Below are 17,967 nucleotides of genomic sequence, written 5' to 3'. Positions count from 1 at the left end.
TGTACTACCTCAATAAGAGAGGAGGTGTAAGGTCACTAGCACTGTGCAGAGATGCAATGCAGCTCTGGTACTGGGCAATTCAAGAAGGAATCTCCCTATCAGCAGTTCACCTAGCCTGAAAAGAGAACACGGCAGCGGACGCTCTGAGCAGGCAGAGCATAGTCTCCCACGAGTGGGAACTAGATCAAGAGGAAGTCCTTCAAGAGATCTTGACCCTTTGGGGAACCTCTCAAGGGGATCTGTTCAAAGTCTTCACCATCATAACTAAACATTAGGCATTGTTCACTGTATGTGCAAATCTTGCGCCAAGATTCCATCTCACACTGAAAGATGGGGTCTCAGCCTCTGAATCTACTGTTTCAAGATTCTTCACAAGCTGGGACTGGAACAAACTCCCGCTGATTTCTTCTCCAGGCATCCTGTCTTGAGCCCATCCACCAGTCCTTCCACTGCAAAATGTTTTGGTTCCTACCATGGGCAAGATGGTGGAATCAACAGGGTCATATCTGTTAAAGCACTAGAGCACATCAGAACCCAGCACCAACACAAATGTTGCATTTCCCAACAAACATCTTGAAAATTGCCATTGTCTTCAAGGACCCCGCTGGGCAGGAGCCTTTTTACGGACATGATAGGTTAGTAGTTATGTTAGCCTGAGACACACTAGATGGTCTGCAGCTGCTGCTTCGGTCATATATGCTGTAGACAAATCATCTCAGTCTATGCAGTCCCACGAATTGTCAAGTCTGACAATGGCCATCCATTCCAATGGGACCAAATTCAAGGTATGTGCTGAAATTCAAGAATTGAAAAATCACACCTCTTTGGCCTCAGACGAATGGCCTGGTAGAAAGGTTCATGGGAAACATCAGGAAAGTCACACAGACTTGCAGACTGCTAGTCCAAGGACTTTGCTCGCTACTACAAGATTACAAAAACACCCCTCATGGCTACATATGTTTGCGGGCATGATCACAACACAGATTGTCCCCATGTAAAAGGATCCAGGATCGTGGCCTGAAGAACAGACAAGGTAATAACAACTCTTTGCAATTCCCTAAGTTTGCAAACAATGACACGTCAGTTGGTGAAGATGCTGAGACAGCATGAACCTTGCTCAACGAGTGCTTGCAATGGCTACACCAACCCATCAAACCTTAGCCATTCCCCCGAAAAAAGCGGCACGTGACATTCGAAGATTACGCCATATTGTTTTAAGTTGCACTCGACTGACTGAAGAAATGAACTGATCGTGACATATTGTTTCAAGTTACAAGGGGATGTCAAGTCCTACCATTGTCCGATAACAGGGCCTGCTGTTCCAATACCGCCACGCAAAGGCATTAAACTGAGCATTGCAGTAACTAGAGGAGTCACGTCGTATGCTGTGTGTGCAAAGTGTTATACCCTGGTCTCAGGTTTCCATTGCTTGGGGACCCAGCTGGATCACCTCAGGTGGACATGTCGGGCTGGCTCACGGGCAAACACGCCAGCCCGTGAGTTGGTGGGGGCATCCACTGCACACAGGTGCAGGGGGTCACCCTGATGGGCTGTGATCACATGTACCCAGACCATGGCCTTGGGGCACCCAGGCCGTCGGAGCCGGAGTTGCCCAGCAGGGGCTCCGGAGCACAGCTGCAGAGTTGCCCAGTGGGCAGGGAAAGTGTTGCCCAGCAGGGGCACTGTCATGGTGGAGGAACCTGCAGGCAGGGCATCTGCCTGCTGCGCAGCGCCAGCTTCGTGCTGTGAAAGGACCAGCCACAGTCATGAGTCAGTTGGTATCGACTGACGAGCCGGAAATGGCTCATCCCTTTTATTCAGTAAGTCACATGGTCACAGACATGTGACATTAGCACGAGCCCTGGGAGGGACTCGTTCTCTAAAAGGGATGGCACACCACACTCCTCCTTTTCCATAATGAACAAACAAATGGGAAGCATCACTAGACATCAAATCAATTAACAGTCACAAACAGTAACTCTTGGAATCCGGGTGCACATTAGAACTCAGGTTGGGCCAATCACTATTTACAAGCATACTTTGGTAGTATCAATCATAAAACATATACTAAGCGTTGGTACACATTGTCGAGTGACAGTCGGGGTTGGTGAACTGCTGGTCACACGATGGAAATTCCACATAGAAAAAGAAACCTTTATTCAACTGGGTGATTGGAACTTAGCCCACTGAATAACACCATTGTTAGCTTCTCGTACCATTAATAGCATGCCCCCAACATTCAGGAGCCCAGCTTCACACAACATTTTAGCTGGGGCCACTTTAAGCATGCCCAGCGCCTACAGACTCCCAGCATTTATATGGATGGCTAATGAGTCCATTTTAAGCACTTCAGGGGCTGCAGGAGACCAGCACAACTTACATTAGTATCCGTTCAGGACAGTTCATTTCACAGTTCAAGGGCCGGCAAAGCCAAACATGGGGCACCACGGGCTACATCAGCCCAGTCCATGGATGGTGAGGTGGGCAAGATGACACTGGTGGCAGGGTGTCTGAGGCCACCCATTCCTTATTCCGCTGCCCCTGGCAGGAGTACTGTTGGCATATGAGGGTGCACAAGTACTCATAAGAGCTGCAATGCTCACTGCTGCTCTTTACCTTCTTTTTTCCCAAACGCTCCACGAGGCGTTCACCCACCTCCCCTTTTGAACGCGATGGACATGGAGCGCAGAGGTGGCACCTTTTCCTTCCCATCATTGCTTCACCCATATGGGATCACTGCATTTTTCCTTTCCGTAGCTCCAATCATGGAGCATTTCTTACACACTGCCATTGGCCTGGGTTCTCTAGAGGGCAACGGGCTTCCATGTTTTGAGCTGCGAAATGGAGCGCTGTCCAATTCACTACCAGAGGGGCCCGGGATCTGCAGAGACCAATGGAACTTTCCTCACATTGCTCGGACTTGGAGCCTTTATAACTCGCACCTCTGGGTTGCCCGCGTTAAAGCCGTAATCGAAGGTTGACGCTTGAGGGATATAGCCACTCACCGTCTTGTTGGTCCAGGATTGCCAGGAAGCCATGTGCATTCTTTTTAATCTGCACTGACGTGGTGCCCTACATCATTCCCTGCCAGAGTCCTGGGATCACAATTGAGCAGCAGGGACCTCTCGCTGTTATGTTTTCATAATGCTGCCATGCAGGGTTACCTATCATTCACTGCTGCGACCCGGAGCGCAGCATCCTTTCCTTTTATTTTAGCTGCTCTGACCCGGGACGCTGCATGGATCTGCAGAAGGGTCCGTTTGCATTTTTTTTCATTCCTTTGCGCCCACATGGAGCGCTGCATTGCCATCACTGCCGGCGAGCCCGGGAACACTCAGGGCCTGCCGGCACCATAACCCCCATTCTGGCTGGACTGGGGCTGGGCCACACATAACACCAGCTCTCCGCTGGGAGATTTCTTTATTTATCGCCGGCATCGCGCTCTCCTTCCACATGCGGCAGAGGCTGCTGAGCCTCTTCCAAATGTCCTTCTCTCTGGCTGATGCTGTTTCTTCTCCCCTTTTCGCCGGGAGGCTTCAGTTTTCTTTCGAGGCATTCATTGACGGGGCCCACCTTCACTCTGCGGTCTGCGGCACTCACCTCTTGTGCAGGAGAGGGAGTGACCCCTGACCGGCCCATAGAGTCAGAGCTCGCCCTCGAGTACTTTAAGACAAGATAGCTGCACCTTGAGGTGGAAGGCTTGCAGGATTTCTTACTCCAACACCAATCAATAAGAACAACTCAATGGTTTGGCGAAGGGGAGTCCGTTTAATGACAAGTACAAAAAACGGGGAAACATGCAAATTAACAGTGATGCGCCCGTCTCACTTCAACTCTCAACAATCTTCATTCAAACAGTAACAGTTATACCCAAAATTCGTCATCATTGATGTGCAACACTCATAAGTTTGTTATGCAATTCTATTGGTTGGAAAAGGTAACTTAAGTATAGGTGCTATATCTGTATATGGTAACGGAGTGTGAGGATTGGTTAACCCTTATCAGGAGGGCCTCCAACGCCCTTCCCTCTAACATTACACATGTAGACGTCACTAGAAGTATGACGTCTCATTGGTTCTACTAGCTATAGGACCCTAGATTATTTGGTCCATTGTGATTGGATTGGCTATACCCCAAGCAAAAATCTCCACTTTAATTAGCAGCATGCAGAATGGTCAACCAGGTGCAGGATGCCCCAAGATTCACCCAGCCTCCCTTCCATCAATCAGTGCTCGAATGGCTATGTGTCAATTAGTTGGCTGTGTTCGGCCTTGAAACTGTAGCTTCTTGTAAGTAAAAGTTATGGTATCTCCTGTTTTGGGTGAAATCAAACGTTGGTGCCTCTTGGCGCTTGGCTGGTCACGTGTTAGTACACCGTGGATCGGCTTTGTTTTTCTTCTATTTGTGCATTTAATTCTCCTTTCGGCCTGCCACCTGCCTGGGCCTCCTTAACTCGACCTTCACAGGGCAGGCTCCTCTGCTCTTAAGTTTCGATTCTCAGAAGTTGCTGTCCGCCTCCCTCTCTTGATTTGACCTCGATTTCCCAGGCATGGAATGCTCTTTGCTGAGTTTTGATTCCGCTGTCTTCCTCTTGTATTAGCTGGAATATGAGTTCTGTCCTGTTTGAACCTTAGTAACCTGGGTTAATTCTGCTTTTGTATAAAGTGGACTCGCACTTATATAGTGTGCTTCGTTGAGGTAGATATATTGTTGGCGCTTGCCGCTCTATTCTTCTACTAAGCATAACAAGCCTCACTGTTTTCTTAGCTTATTGAGTTACAAGCATATGTACAGATGTTAGCTGGTTGAATATTTTCATCCTGCTTGACATTTTAAGTTTCTATATGTTTCAACATCGTGCTTCCTTCTAAGTTCATGATATCCTTATTCATAATATTTCGTCTTTGTGTGTCATCTTCTGGTTGTCGTTCGTTCATCTGTGAGTCTGTCCGGGCCCTTGTGTCTTCACCATTCGTCTTCAATAAAGGCCTTTTGAGTTTCTTCTGGGACAGTGTTTAAGCAATCTTTATTTCGTGTCATTTGCTGGTAGGCTCGTCTCAATGGATACCTTACTGTCCATGGTTTTCTGGTTATTGGCACTTCAATAGGTGTTGCTCTTCTGATGGGCACTGGGCAGAGTCCTAACGCGGCTCTCGGCTGGTTTATTTGTTCATCATCTGTCACATATCTCGGTGTGAACGTTCCTGGTACTTAAAAATGGGTGGCTGGAGTGCAGGCCATATTTGGGACCTCCTCTACACTCCCCCCTCTGGTGGGTTTATCGACCACTTCCGCTTCCTCCTTTGGATTCGTCTTACTTGGTTCTTCTGTATCCATTTCTTCTTCGTATTCTGGGTTTGTACATGATGGTGTGAAGGAGTGTCTCTTTGGAGTCCATATTTGTATCACTCCTTTCAGGCTTCCTGCTGTCTTTACATGTTCATCCTTGTTCCATGTCATTAGCTGGCATTGTCCATTTGGGCTGCAATAGATCCATTTTCCTTCATAATTTCTGTGTTTCCTGGAATAAAGAAACTTCGTACCTTCTGGTGTATGTTCCCTTGCCTTCACAAAGTCTCTTATTTCATCATCAGTTAAATCTCTGGGCTTCCATCCTGATTTGACATCAATCATGATGTTCATCCCTATGGATTTCTTCGCAGTTTTCTGGCATTGCGAAATTATTATCTTGATGACACAAAATCCTAGTAATATCATTACTAGCAGGGCTCCTAGGAACTTGAATGCGTCTGCCATCCATTGTGGAACCCATGAAAACAGTGATCCAAACCAGCTGTCATCATCAACTTCGTCAGTTTCATTGATCATCTGGTTCTGTAGGTTTGTCAGCATACCTATGGCTTCTGTTAAAGTTCCGTTTTCTTCATCGTGAGAAGGTATAAATGTGCAACATGATTCTCCGATTTTTGCTCAAACACCTCCATCCATAGCTGTGATCATGTCAAGTACATATCTGTTCTGGAGAGTCATCAGTCGGATTGCTCTTAACTCTTCCTTGATTGCGTTGAATCCTTTTATTGTCGAGTTGATGGTTTGCAGTAATTCCCATCTGGTTATCTGCAACCATTTGGTATTTGCTCCAACTTCGAATCTTGGCATGAGGATTGTCGCGAACACTGATGAGGTGAAGCTGAATAGCCTGTGCTCATATGGGATTGTATGAAATGCTTCTTCTGATTTGGCAGAGAAATAATTTTCTTTCTTCACTCTAGTTGTCAGTTCCACAGATCTCCTCTTCCTCAGGTGAGCATCTGCTTTCGGGAAACTGTCAATATTCAGGTCACCTTTCGGGATCACTAGTGCTGGAACGTGGACATTCACTATTGTGACTACACTACATCCCTAAATGCATCTGTATGGCTTTTCTTTGCGGGAAGGTTCTCAGGTATTCTGGTCCATGGTGCAAGCTTCTTCATCTGCGCCATTTGAGTGCACAAGAGTCTGGCAGCTCTTTCCTGGTCCTCGTGCATTTTTTCTCTGCTGCGTGCAAGTGCCCATGCAAACCAGCCTAGCACTGGTCCGGTATATGGTTGTATTGTAGGCCTGGTACTTGTCCCTTTTGTTGGAATATGTGTGCTGGGTAATACAGTTTGTTGTTCTGTTCTTCAGTTCCTCTTGTGGTTTTCTTGCTCTGCTCAGGTGTGGAAATAGAAGGTCTACTAACATTTGTGCCCTTGCGGAGAGTCTTTCTGCGGCCGCTTCTGTTTTCTTTAGGGCTTCTGACAGGACTGCTTCTGTCTGCTCTCCGCTTAATTCTTCTAATTTTTTCTCACTATCTCCTGTAAATGTTCTTTCTGTAGGCAGTCTCGTCTTCTCTGCTGATTTCGTTTGAGGTTCTGTGGTTTCTTGCCATCTGGCCTGGTTCGTGTGCATCAAAGGAATGGTTCGCCCAAAAAATGTTATCGGCCAAAAAGATGGGCAATAATAAAACAAATATACTCGCACTTTTTAAAAAAAATTCCTATGTTAAATTTTGAGCAATTAAAGCTAAAAAATTGGAAAAGCAAGCACATGGGTGCATCCATTTTGTGAAATGGATGCCCGCCTGTGCTGGCTTTTGCTTTTGCAGCACTAATGAAGGAAAAGCCAGCCAGCTGTAGTAAACAAAAGCTACCACTGGATGGCTTTTCCTTCATTGGTGCCGGGACTCGGAGGACGCGGACCGGAGACTACAAGCAGAAAAGCTGCAGCTGAATCTCGGTAAGTGCTATTTATTTATTTTTTTAAAATAAGCACTAGCTGCGTTTTTTTTTCTAAGTTTTCCGGACTGGTGGAGCCCGGAAAACTTAGAAATAAAACTGCAGCTTTAAAAACACAACCGCGTTGTGTTTCTGCCTAAATCTGCTTTCCCATTTGGGGCTCTCGGGCTTTTCTGCCTGTAGTCTCCAGTCCGCGTCCTCCGAGTCCCGGCACCAATGAAGGAAAAGCCACCCAGTGGTAGCTTTAGTTTACTACAGCTGGCTGGATGTTCCTTCATTAGTGCCGCAAAAGCCAGCACAGGCGGGCATCCATTTCACAAAATGGATGCGCTCATGTGCTTGCTTTTTCAATTTTTGAGCTTGAATTGCTCAAAATTTTACATAGGAACTTAAAAAAAAAGTGTGAGTATATTTGTTTTATTATTGCCCATCTTTTTGGGCAATAAAAATGTTTGGGCGAACCATTCCTTTAAGTGTGTGTGCTTGTAGATGTTAGTGCTCTGTTTTCATTCATCTCGTGCTGACCCTGTCTCCAGTTTTTCTCTTCATTCATTACCTCAAGTGTGTGTGTATCACTGCTAATTACATTAATTTCCAGTTCATTTACTTTACCATCAGATTTTCTCGGGACTGGCTATATAAGGTCTGGGTGCTTTTGGGGTTTCATGCGTACATCATCAGGTGGGTGCACTGAAATTGAAACGCTTCGTGCACCAATATAAAATGCAGTTTTGATCGTCAATGACAGTAAAATAATGCATAAGTACATTATAGTTCGATATGTGAGGCTACAGCATTTTCTTCCAGAGAAGCAAGGGTGCCCCTCTACTTGTGGAAGGACAAGGTTACTGCTCTGGGCCAACATCTCGATCATTCGCCAAATGTCGAGGTTATTGTTCCCCCACTCACTATCGCTCTCCGAGTTTTGTGTCAAAAGTGTCAAGTGCTTCACAAGTGTCCTCCCTCTTGCGGGAGGTAATTGTCTCTTTATACAGGATACAGTTCCTTTGCTAAACTATGGGAAAAATAGATTAAAATACTACTTTTCGATGAGACACTTTTACTGTGCATCTTCAAAATGTGTGAGTTCCCAGTTCACTCCTTTAATCTCTTTCAGTCCTGAGGACATGTTGGACACTGGCCAGTATGAAGAAATAGAGAAAAATTATAACAAATAAGGTTCTTGACTCTGCTCCCTCGATCTGCCCCTCGGTGGAACTCTTCTTCAGAATCTCCTCAGATAATCTCTCTGATGATTTGAGAGTTCCACTTGGAGGCTTATTCCATGCAAGAGCATTCCCAATTGTGTGATATTAGCTGTATCTTGGATGAATGTGAGGACGTCAACTTCGATAGGTCTCCCCACTAATTCCGGAAAGCCAGGAACTATGCAAAAAAGGACATTGTGCACTAATCTGCTGTCTTCTAGTGATAGGGACATTCGTCAAGTCTTTGTTGAGATTCAGGATTATGTGTTCTTCCCTTGACGTGAACAATGTTTGCACTGTCCGGTCACGTGGAGTGCGACCAAAATGCAAATTATATTTAACAGATGACTCAAATGTTCAGTGATTGCTGGATCTCGAAGAAAGGTCAATGTATCCGTTGTTCTTCCGACAATAGTTGGGCACTCTTCGATTATGCAAAAGAAAAGTGTATTGGTGAGTTCATCTAGTATCGCCTGTGGTGGAAGCATTTATGTCCTCCTCACTGTACTCCGGGAGTACGATGAATGCTTCCGCAATGACAATAAGCAGGTGTCTGATTATTTTTTCGTTGTCAGGATCTTGAAGAAAGTCTGTGACACTGGTGAGCCTCCCTACCAATGACGGGTAGGATCTTAACACTAAGTGGAAGTACGTCACCACGTCCTTTGTGATATCTCTACTGTGGAACACCATAAGTGCTGTCAAACAAAGTCTTGGTTCTGGGTGAATCGGGATACTGTAGTATCTGTTTACAATTTAAGTATCTTTGATCAAAGGTTTGTTATAGTCCTTTCATCATCAATGCTTAAGTGTGACTTGGTTAAAAGGTTCGCACCACCAAATGTTTTGTGGCCTATATGCGCAATGTTCTTCTTCACCCTGCAACTAGGATGCACAGAGTGTCTGTTTTTTATGTCCTTATCCCCTTTTTTGCTTAGAGGAAGTGTCCAGGTTAAGCCACAACTTGCAAAAGGGTTATTTGTCTTTACTTTGCAGGTCATGCGTCCTTCTTCCTCGTCATAGATCTCGTCTGCACGTGCTGTGGTTCTTCCCCATTGTCTGTCGTTTCTTCGCGGTGGGGTGCAGGCAGGGGGTTCCTCCAACGTATGGCTTGACATCACCCAGGAAGATCCATGCTCTTCTCCCTTGTAACTTGACCGCAGATGGAGTAACGTCTTCAACTGTGAATGGTCCGTTGAATCTTGGCTCATCCCACTTTTTCCTTGTGACATTTCTCACCAAAACATTATCTCCAGGGAAGACGAGTGTAGTATGTAGACCCTGAGCTGTGACTGACGTATTGTCTTTTTCTGTGTCCTGCACTACCTTGCACCCTGTTCGTCGTCGCTGTAGCTGGTCTGAAATTACAGTAAGACAAGATGTCATGCAGTTCAGATAGTTTTGCATTTCAGTTCCCAGAATCTCCCTGGTCGACTGGACATCACATCTAGCTCTATCTCGGGGTGTCAGGTGAGTGCGCATTCGTCTACCTGTGGCTATCTCGTGTGGCGTAAGATGATGGTCGGAGCCGGGTTGGTTCCGAAGAGCATACAATGCCAGAGGAAGGCAGTGCAACCATCCCCTGTTTAGAGTGAGCTTCAACTTGGCTATCCTTTCCTTTAACAAGCCGTTGAACCTCTCACAGACCCCATTACCTTCTGGATGATAGGCCGACGAGAACTTGTGCTTTATACCAAGCAGCAAGCTAATCTGCTCAAAGACTGCATTTACAAAATGAGCCCCATTATCTGATCTCATTACTTCACACACCCCCCACCTAGGAAACACTTCCCTCACAAGGAATTTGGCCGCACAGGTAGAGTTTGGGTGTGTACATGGACCTGCTTCTATCCATCTAGAGAATGGTCACACCACGACAATTGAGTACCTGTACCCGTTGCATACTTGAATCATGTCGACGTAATCGACATGCAAGTGTTGAAAAGGCCCATTTGGCCTGGGGATGACTCCTCTCATAACATTAATGGGTGCCCAGCAGTGAATTGCTGGCAGATTATGCAGCTCACCATAAAGAATGCAACATGCTCAGCTAAATTCGGTATAAACCAGTCTTCCGCGAGCGTTGATGCTAGATTCTCCTTTGTCATGTGCGTCGGGTAGTGCAACTGTTCCAACGCTATTTTTAGTAGAGCTACAGGCATTACTGGTTTACTAGTGCTGTCTTGTCGCCACAAGCTGTCAAAGGGGTTTAAAGAACACCCTCGATGTCTCCACAGGTTTTTCTCTTCCTGTGGTGCCTCCCCTTGGAGTTCCATTAGTTGCGTTTGCCCAAGATTGCTATAGGCTTCTGGTGTGGTTCGTGCTACCATCATCCTTTCATGGTTGCACGCCACTTCCACTTCCATGAGCGTCTCATTTTTGGATGCCATACGCTTGGCTTCCGTGTCTGCTGCGTGGTTTCCGCGTGACACAAAATCTGTCCCCTTGGTGTGGGTGGTGCATTTCACGACCGCTATGCCCACTGGGAGCTGTAGTGCCTTTATCAGCCTGCCCAATAAGGCTGCGTGCTGCACTGGCGTGCCGTCAGCTTGGAGGTAGCCCCTCCTTTTCCAGTGCGCTAATCCTGCGTGCACTGTTGACGTCACATAGGCGGAGTCACTGTACACCGTTACTTCCTGGTCTGTGTGATTCTCAATGGCGAGTATCAATGCCAATAATTCTGCAGCCTGTGCTGAGTAATGAGATGGTATTCTCGCACCAACAAGTACTCGAAATTCTCCATTCGCTGTGTGTTTCATCACAGCGACGCCTGTGTATCTTTGTCCATCACTTTGGCCGATTCTTGAAGAACCATCAATAAAGATGATCTCTTCTCTCACCAAGGAATTTTCCTTTACCCTGGGGATTTCATCATAGAATTCTTCATAATTCGTGCAGTCATGTATCGGCTCTCCTTCAGTGACCGGCTCTGCTATAAACATAGCTGGGTTCACTGTCTTACATCAGACTATTTTTTTTAATCGATGGATTTCATATGATCACTTCATAAACAGAAGCTCTCTGAGATGTCATTGTGCCCTTTGGTTTCTCTAAGATGGCAAATAATGAGTGCTCGACGTATAACGTCATGGAACATCCCATTACAATGGTTGTCGCTTTGTCTAAGGCGAACGCTGCGGCAGCTAAACTTTGTTCGCATGGGAAGTGACCCTTCATAACTAGGTTCAGGTTCCCGCTGTAATATGCTAAGGGCTTGTACCCCAGAGACGTTCTTTGAGCGAGCACTGCCATTATAACGCTGCCATCTGTATGTGAAAACAGGTAAAATTCCTCTGCATAATTGGGAATTCCGAGAACTGAAGCTGTACAAATCGCTCTCTTGAGTTCAGTAAACCCTTTCTCCGTCGCCTCAGACCATTCAATCTTTTCCTTTGTCACCTGGGCCTTCCTTAGGGCCTGAAGTAAAGACTTGGTATAAGAGCTGTAATCGAAAACCCATGCCCTAACATAGTTGCACAGGCCTAGAAAGCTCTGCATTTGCTTTACCGTGTGTGGCTTAGCCGTGTTCAATATTGCTTTAGCCCTTTCTGGGGTCACCTTCTTTCCTTCATGAGAGATCAGCTGGCCTATGTATAGCACTTCCTGTTTACAATATTATAACTTTTCCTTGTCAACCTTATAACCATTCTCAGTCAGTATAGTCAGTAGCTGAACAGAAGCGTGCCTGCATTGCTCTTCTGTGGTACTGCAGATTAGGATGTCATCCACATACTGCAAGACGACACTTTCTAATGCAATATTGCTTAGGTCCACCTGCAGGACTCTGTTGAAAATAGACGGAGACTCACAGTATCCCTGTGGCAGCCTCGTGCTTTTCAGATGCATTTGTCTGAACGTGAATGACATCAGATCTTGTGAGTCACGGTGCAACGGGATTGAGAAAAAGGCATTTTTCAAGTCAATCACTGTGAGATATTTTGCCTCGACGGTATATTACATAGAATTGTAGATGGATTAGGGACTAAAGGGAACTCGGTTTCAACAATATCGTTTAATGCTCGTAAATCCTGGATTAAACGCCAAGACCCCACCTTTGGTTTCTTGACTGGATAAACCGCCGTATTACATGGTGATTCTGACGTCACTAAGATGCCCTGGTCCATCATCGCAGAGATTGTCTTAAAAATCCCTTTGTCTGCCTCTCTGGACACGGGGTATTGTTGGACTCTCGGCAGAATTGCTCCTGGCTTTAGTTTAATTTCACTTCTCCCACCCCCTTCAAGAGGCCTACGTCATAGGGTCCTGTAGTCCACACTGAGACTGGTACCTTAGCTATATCCTCATCAAAATATTCCGGGCGTTCCAGTGCTAACATCATTCTCTGGGGCACTTCTCATTTGATAATTTTTACCCAAAATACGAGACTCACTTCCACCCTTGTCTCTACCGTGTCTGATTGTTCTTCAAACAGATCGTCATCGGTGACGTCAGTCACTCGATACCCTTCTTCGATGGCGATGATCGAGCACCATTGTCTGCCTTCATCATCGTATCCGTCAACCAATGCTACTTTCCCTCGCACTGCTGCAGTATGTATCATAAGGGAAACACTTGTCCCTCCTCCTCATGCATAGGTATTCTTGGTCTGAACAGAAACTCATCAGGGATTCTCATGGTTCTATCTGCAAGGTCTGGCAATCCTGCCATAAGCACACGCATACCATATGCGAACATTTCTGGCTCCAATGGTATGGCCCTCATGGCTATGTGTCCTGGGGGGTCGTGGCCAGCGCGCATGGAGTAAAGACGTGAGTTACGGAGCTCCCGTCTACGATCCTGCAACAGATCCTGCGGCGGCAGCCAGAGAAATAATCTGAAGCAGCCACAAACAAACAAAGGTGCCTGAACCCTTTTCCCACCACCCGGAACCCCTCCGGATGAAAAACGTACCGAAGAAGCCGTGGTGGCAGTCGTCACAAGAGGCCCCCCTGCGCCCTCCAAAATGGCGCTGAGGGTCTCTCTGAGCGCCTGAAGTGAAGTAGGCTCAGCAAGCGGTTGCCCGTACCCCCGGCCTCCAGAGGATTGGCGGTGCTCCCAGTCTCATGAGGACTGAGGGGTGCATCCTACGGCGGTCCAGTGGAGGCGAGCCCAGAATTCGCCAGATTAACGCTACACAGAACGCGGCCCCGGATCTGATTCCCCACCCCCACTGAAGCCGAGAACCTATTGACTGGCAGGCCCGGGATCAGCCTGCTGGAGGGGAGACCGCTGTGCCACGTGTTGTGCACCTGAGAGTGATGGACCCCCGGTGGCCGAAAAAGAGAAGGAGGCCTCCCAGACCTTCGGAACGCTGAGCTGCGGCTGAGGGCAACGGGAGAAGGCGACGCACCCGAGAGGCCCGGCTGCAGGGGGTGGACACTGATTACAGGTACCCGGGGACCCTGGCTGGAAGGAGTGGGGAGGAGCAGGGCGGCACAATCCAGACGCGGAATAAGAAAACGCGCGCACCGCGGCCCTGAAGGACTTAGCCCCACGCCCTACTGCATCACTGCACCTGTGCGGGTGGGCGGCCAAAGTCCCCCACCTCTAACTCAACTGTCGCCCTCGAGGCGGCAGGCTCGGGAAGACACCCCTAAGGAGGCGGGGCAGCCCCGCCGGTAAAGCACACAGAGACAAACTGCGATCGCCTAACCCCTGGCTGGTGCTCGGAACCCCGGAATACGCCTGATTGCACTGGCGGGCAACGAGAACATCAGGGGCACCACTGGCTGATATAAACCTCCGCAAAACACAAACAAAAAACAAAAAGGCAGCGGTGAACCCACCATAACACCAAAACCCTCTACACTCCAGACTTTAAGGACATGAGGCCACTCTTCTGAACCGCCTGCCTGAATTAACGCCCCCCTGAGGTGCCTGCCACCCTAGCAGCAGAACCCAGTCTCCCTTTTCCTGACCCACTAGGGCGCTATCTGCCTTACAGCTACAACTAATTAAGAACTTGGAGATCGCTTCCCTTAGCAGGCGAGAGGACTGGCCACACAACTCAGCTCTCACAGCAATACGACACCACTGCACCAAATGGATGCTGCAGAAGCGACCCAAGGGAGACACTGCAAGATGTCCTCCTCAAGGAACAAGCCCAAACCCACAACAATAATGGACTCTTTCACGGCAGCTAGACCCAAGCAACAACCCCACCATGAGACCACCACTCAGACAGAGTAACCCCCGCCTGAAGTTGATCCCAAAGACAGGCAGATACTACAGGCCATCGCTGCACTCAGAACATTTATTGATACTAAAATAGATGAAGTCAAAACTGACATGCAGCTAATGCGCCAAGATACCCGTAACCTCACTGAAAGAGTGTCCACGGCGCAAGCAGACCTACAGGAAACCACGGAGACCACCTTGGAATTGACAACTAAGGTCCAAGAACTAGAAACGCAGGTCACAAGACTGGAAGCAAGATCGGAGGAGGCGGAGGGGAGGGCCCGCCGCAATAACATACGTATACTAGGAATTCGGGAGGACATGGAAGGAACCAACCCGACCGAATATGTGGAATCCCTGATATTATAGGAAATCGGGCCCGGCAAACTTTCACAAGGATTCTCAGTTGAGAGAGCCCACAGATCCCTACAAAAAAGCCCCCCACCTGGATCGCACCCATGTCCGATGATCGCAAAGATTCTAAATTTCCGAGACAGAGAGACAATATTGAAATTCTCGAGGGAAGGAGGTGAGATCAAACGGAACAACGCTAAGATCGTCATGTACCCTGATTACACCCCCAATTTGCAACGCGCAAGATATTTGTTCATACTTGTGAAAGCCAGATTGCGAAAACTGAACCTTAAATATATGTTACTATACCCCTCACGCCTCAAGATACTTTACAAAGGAAAAATGTTTTTCCTGGAAACCCCAGCTGCGGCCAACATGTGGCTGGAGCACAATAACCTGGCTGAAAGCGAAGAACGCACCTCATGAACTGAAAGATTGAACATGAACCACTGATCCCATAAAACGAACAACTACAAGACCCGACATCATGGCACCGAACTAGAAAGTCGACCCACTGCTATAAAGACGATGTCATCACCACAGACGGGAGCCCATGCGGCTGCACATGGGCGCTGCCACAACCCACCCCACTATAGTCTGTGCCGGCCTGTTGCCAGCACTGCGCTCGCATCGGATGACCTGGATAGGCCCGCAAGTTGCGGGAACCCCTGAGTGTTGCCCCCCCAATGCAACTGCTGGGGGCAGTTCACAGTTGTTAAAGTTTGTTAACCCATTCACCGGAATGGAAATTGAAACAGTTGGAATGTCTCCGAGATGTAAATCAACATTTTCAGCATGGACACAGGAGGGAGAGGTGGATGATCCGGGAGCGGGTGGCCTAGGGGTGAGGCGCCCAGGGTCTCTGACTACCACACAAGAAGGGCAGGGCAACAAGAAACGCATACTTGACCTCGTCCCAAAACTGCCATAGCCACACATATTAAGGTCTTAACCTGGAATGTGAGGGAGCTGGGCACCTACCTCTGCCGAAACAGGATTAAATCCTATCTGCAAAGGAAGAAGATTGGATTGGCCCTATTGCAAGAAACCCATCTTACAAAGGAATCTACTGCAGCACTACAAACGCATTGGGGTCGGGCAGGGGTTTGGAGCCGCTTACTCCAAATATGCCAGAGGGGTGTTCACATGGATTAGCCCCCAAATTCCCTTCCAACTAACAAGACTGAATCAGATCCAGAAGGAAGGTATGTGATATTGTGGGGTCATATTGAGCAAACCGAAATATGCATATTGAACTCATACCTCCCCAACAACAACATACCAGCAGACTTAAACCTGATGTACGCCAAAGTCACGGAATACAGGAGCAGATTTTTCATCTGGGGGGGAGACTTCAATTGCGTGAGCAACCCAGTGCTTGACAGATCCACACCCCTTCCCGGTGGTCTGACAGCGACAACCACAGCACTGAACACATTGCTGAGCCGCCTGGATCTAGTAGACGTCTGGCGAGAGCTGCATCCAGACGACCGAGGATACTCCTTTTACTCATCTCCACACAACCTCCATACTAGAATAGACTATGTTCTCAATGGTAGGGAAAACCTACCCTCAGATCAACACGGCACAATACCTGGGCCGGACTATCTCCGACCACTCACCGCTAATGGTAGAGTGGAGAATTGCAGGACCCAGACCCCCAATACCTACATGGGAAGCGTTAAAAGACCCAGCATTCAGGGAAGACCTCAGAGAATCCCTAGAGAACTACATTGAAGAGAACATGGGCAGTGTTGACCACCTAAGCACGATATGGGAAACCCTGAAGGTGGTAATACGGGGTGAAATCATAGCAAAGGCCGGAGGCATCAGGAAACATTTACGAACTGAGCTAGAAAAGCTCAAAACGAAATTGAGCAACTGGAGTATGGGGCATGGGGCAGACTAGTCGCGTTTGACTATACCACCAGAACCAATAGGGCACACACAGAGGCAGACAAGCCCAGCAAACTCCTAGCCTGGCTGTGCAAAAAAGAACATCCCAAGCACCTAACCACGCCCCTGAAAAGCGAAGACAGCATGTTGCACCAAACCCAACAGAGCATCAACGACACCTTTAAGCAATTCTATGCCCAACTGTGTTCCCACAACGCCCAGATGCCCCCTGATGAGATCTCAGACACATTAGAGGAGATACCGCTGCCCAAGTTATCACCCACACACAGCGAAGCCCTGGATACAGACATTACCACGGAGGACATATCTGAAGCAATCAAATCCTTGGCCACATGCAAGGCCCCGGGCAGCAACGGGTTACCCTCTGAATTTTACAAGACCTAAGAAACCAACTTTAAGCCCGCTGTTACACAAGGTCTTACGGGAGGCATACGAACTGGGGATCCTACCCAAGAGCATGCGGGAGACGCTGGTGATCCCAATACCCAAACCTAACAAACCTACAGACGATTATGACTCCTACCGGCCACTTGCAATGCTCAATTACGACGTCAAGATACTGACCACGATCCTGGTCAAGAGACTCTCCAGAACAATAGGAGAAATAGTGCACACAGACCAGAATGGGTTTGTACCGGGTCGCAACACCACCGCTAACCTTCATAGGCTCCAGCATGTCATGTCCCGGGTTGACCAAGACAGAGGCTCCTATGCCCTGCTCTCCTTTGATGCCATCTACTGGGAATGGCTATTAGCGGTTCTCCGAGAATTTGGCTTTGGGGAGAAATTCATCAAATGGGTCGAAGTGCTCTACACCAAACCAAGGTCACGGGTAAAATCTGTAAAGCTCGTTTCGGCGGCGTGGGACATACAGAGGGGCACTAGGCAGGGATGCCCACTCTCCCCCATGCTTTACATACTTGGGCTGGAACCTATTGCCATCTACTTCAGAAAACTATTTTTTGATGCAGGTGATGTCCTCCTGTACTTGAGAGACCCGCACCTGAATGTGTCGACCATGCTGGAGGTCCTGGACAACTTCGCCAAAGTCTCATGAATACGATTTAGCAAATGCAAATCCTGCCTCTTCC

The 17,967-nt window shown here is 47.8% G+C and overlaps 1 protein-coding gene across 1 annotated transcript in view; it reads left to right on the top strand.

Moving 5' to 3' along the window:
* The window catches only part of LOC138515308 (tropomyosin-like), a 38,809-nt gene extending 23,835 nt beyond the window's left edge, over positions 1–14,974 (top strand). Inside the window, exon 2 of the mRNA XM_069630212.1 lies at positions 14,700–14,974. Coding sequence (XP_069486313.1) covers positions 14,700–14,974 — 275 coding nt within the window. The remainder of the gene's footprint in view (positions 1–14,699) is intronic.
* The last annotated feature ends 2,993 nt before the right edge of the window (positions 14,975–17,967 follow it).

Source organism: Ambystoma mexicanum, chromosome 6q (assembly GCF_040938575.1).
Source record: "Ambystoma mexicanum isolate Mex_15411 chromosome 6q, UKY_AmexF1_1, whole genome shotgun sequence".
Classification (NCBI taxonomy): Eukaryota; Metazoa; Chordata; class Amphibia; order Caudata; family Ambystomatidae; genus Ambystoma; species Ambystoma mexicanum.
Note: the sequence above shows the minus strand (reverse complement) of the source record. Positions and strands in the feature narration are given on the sequence as shown.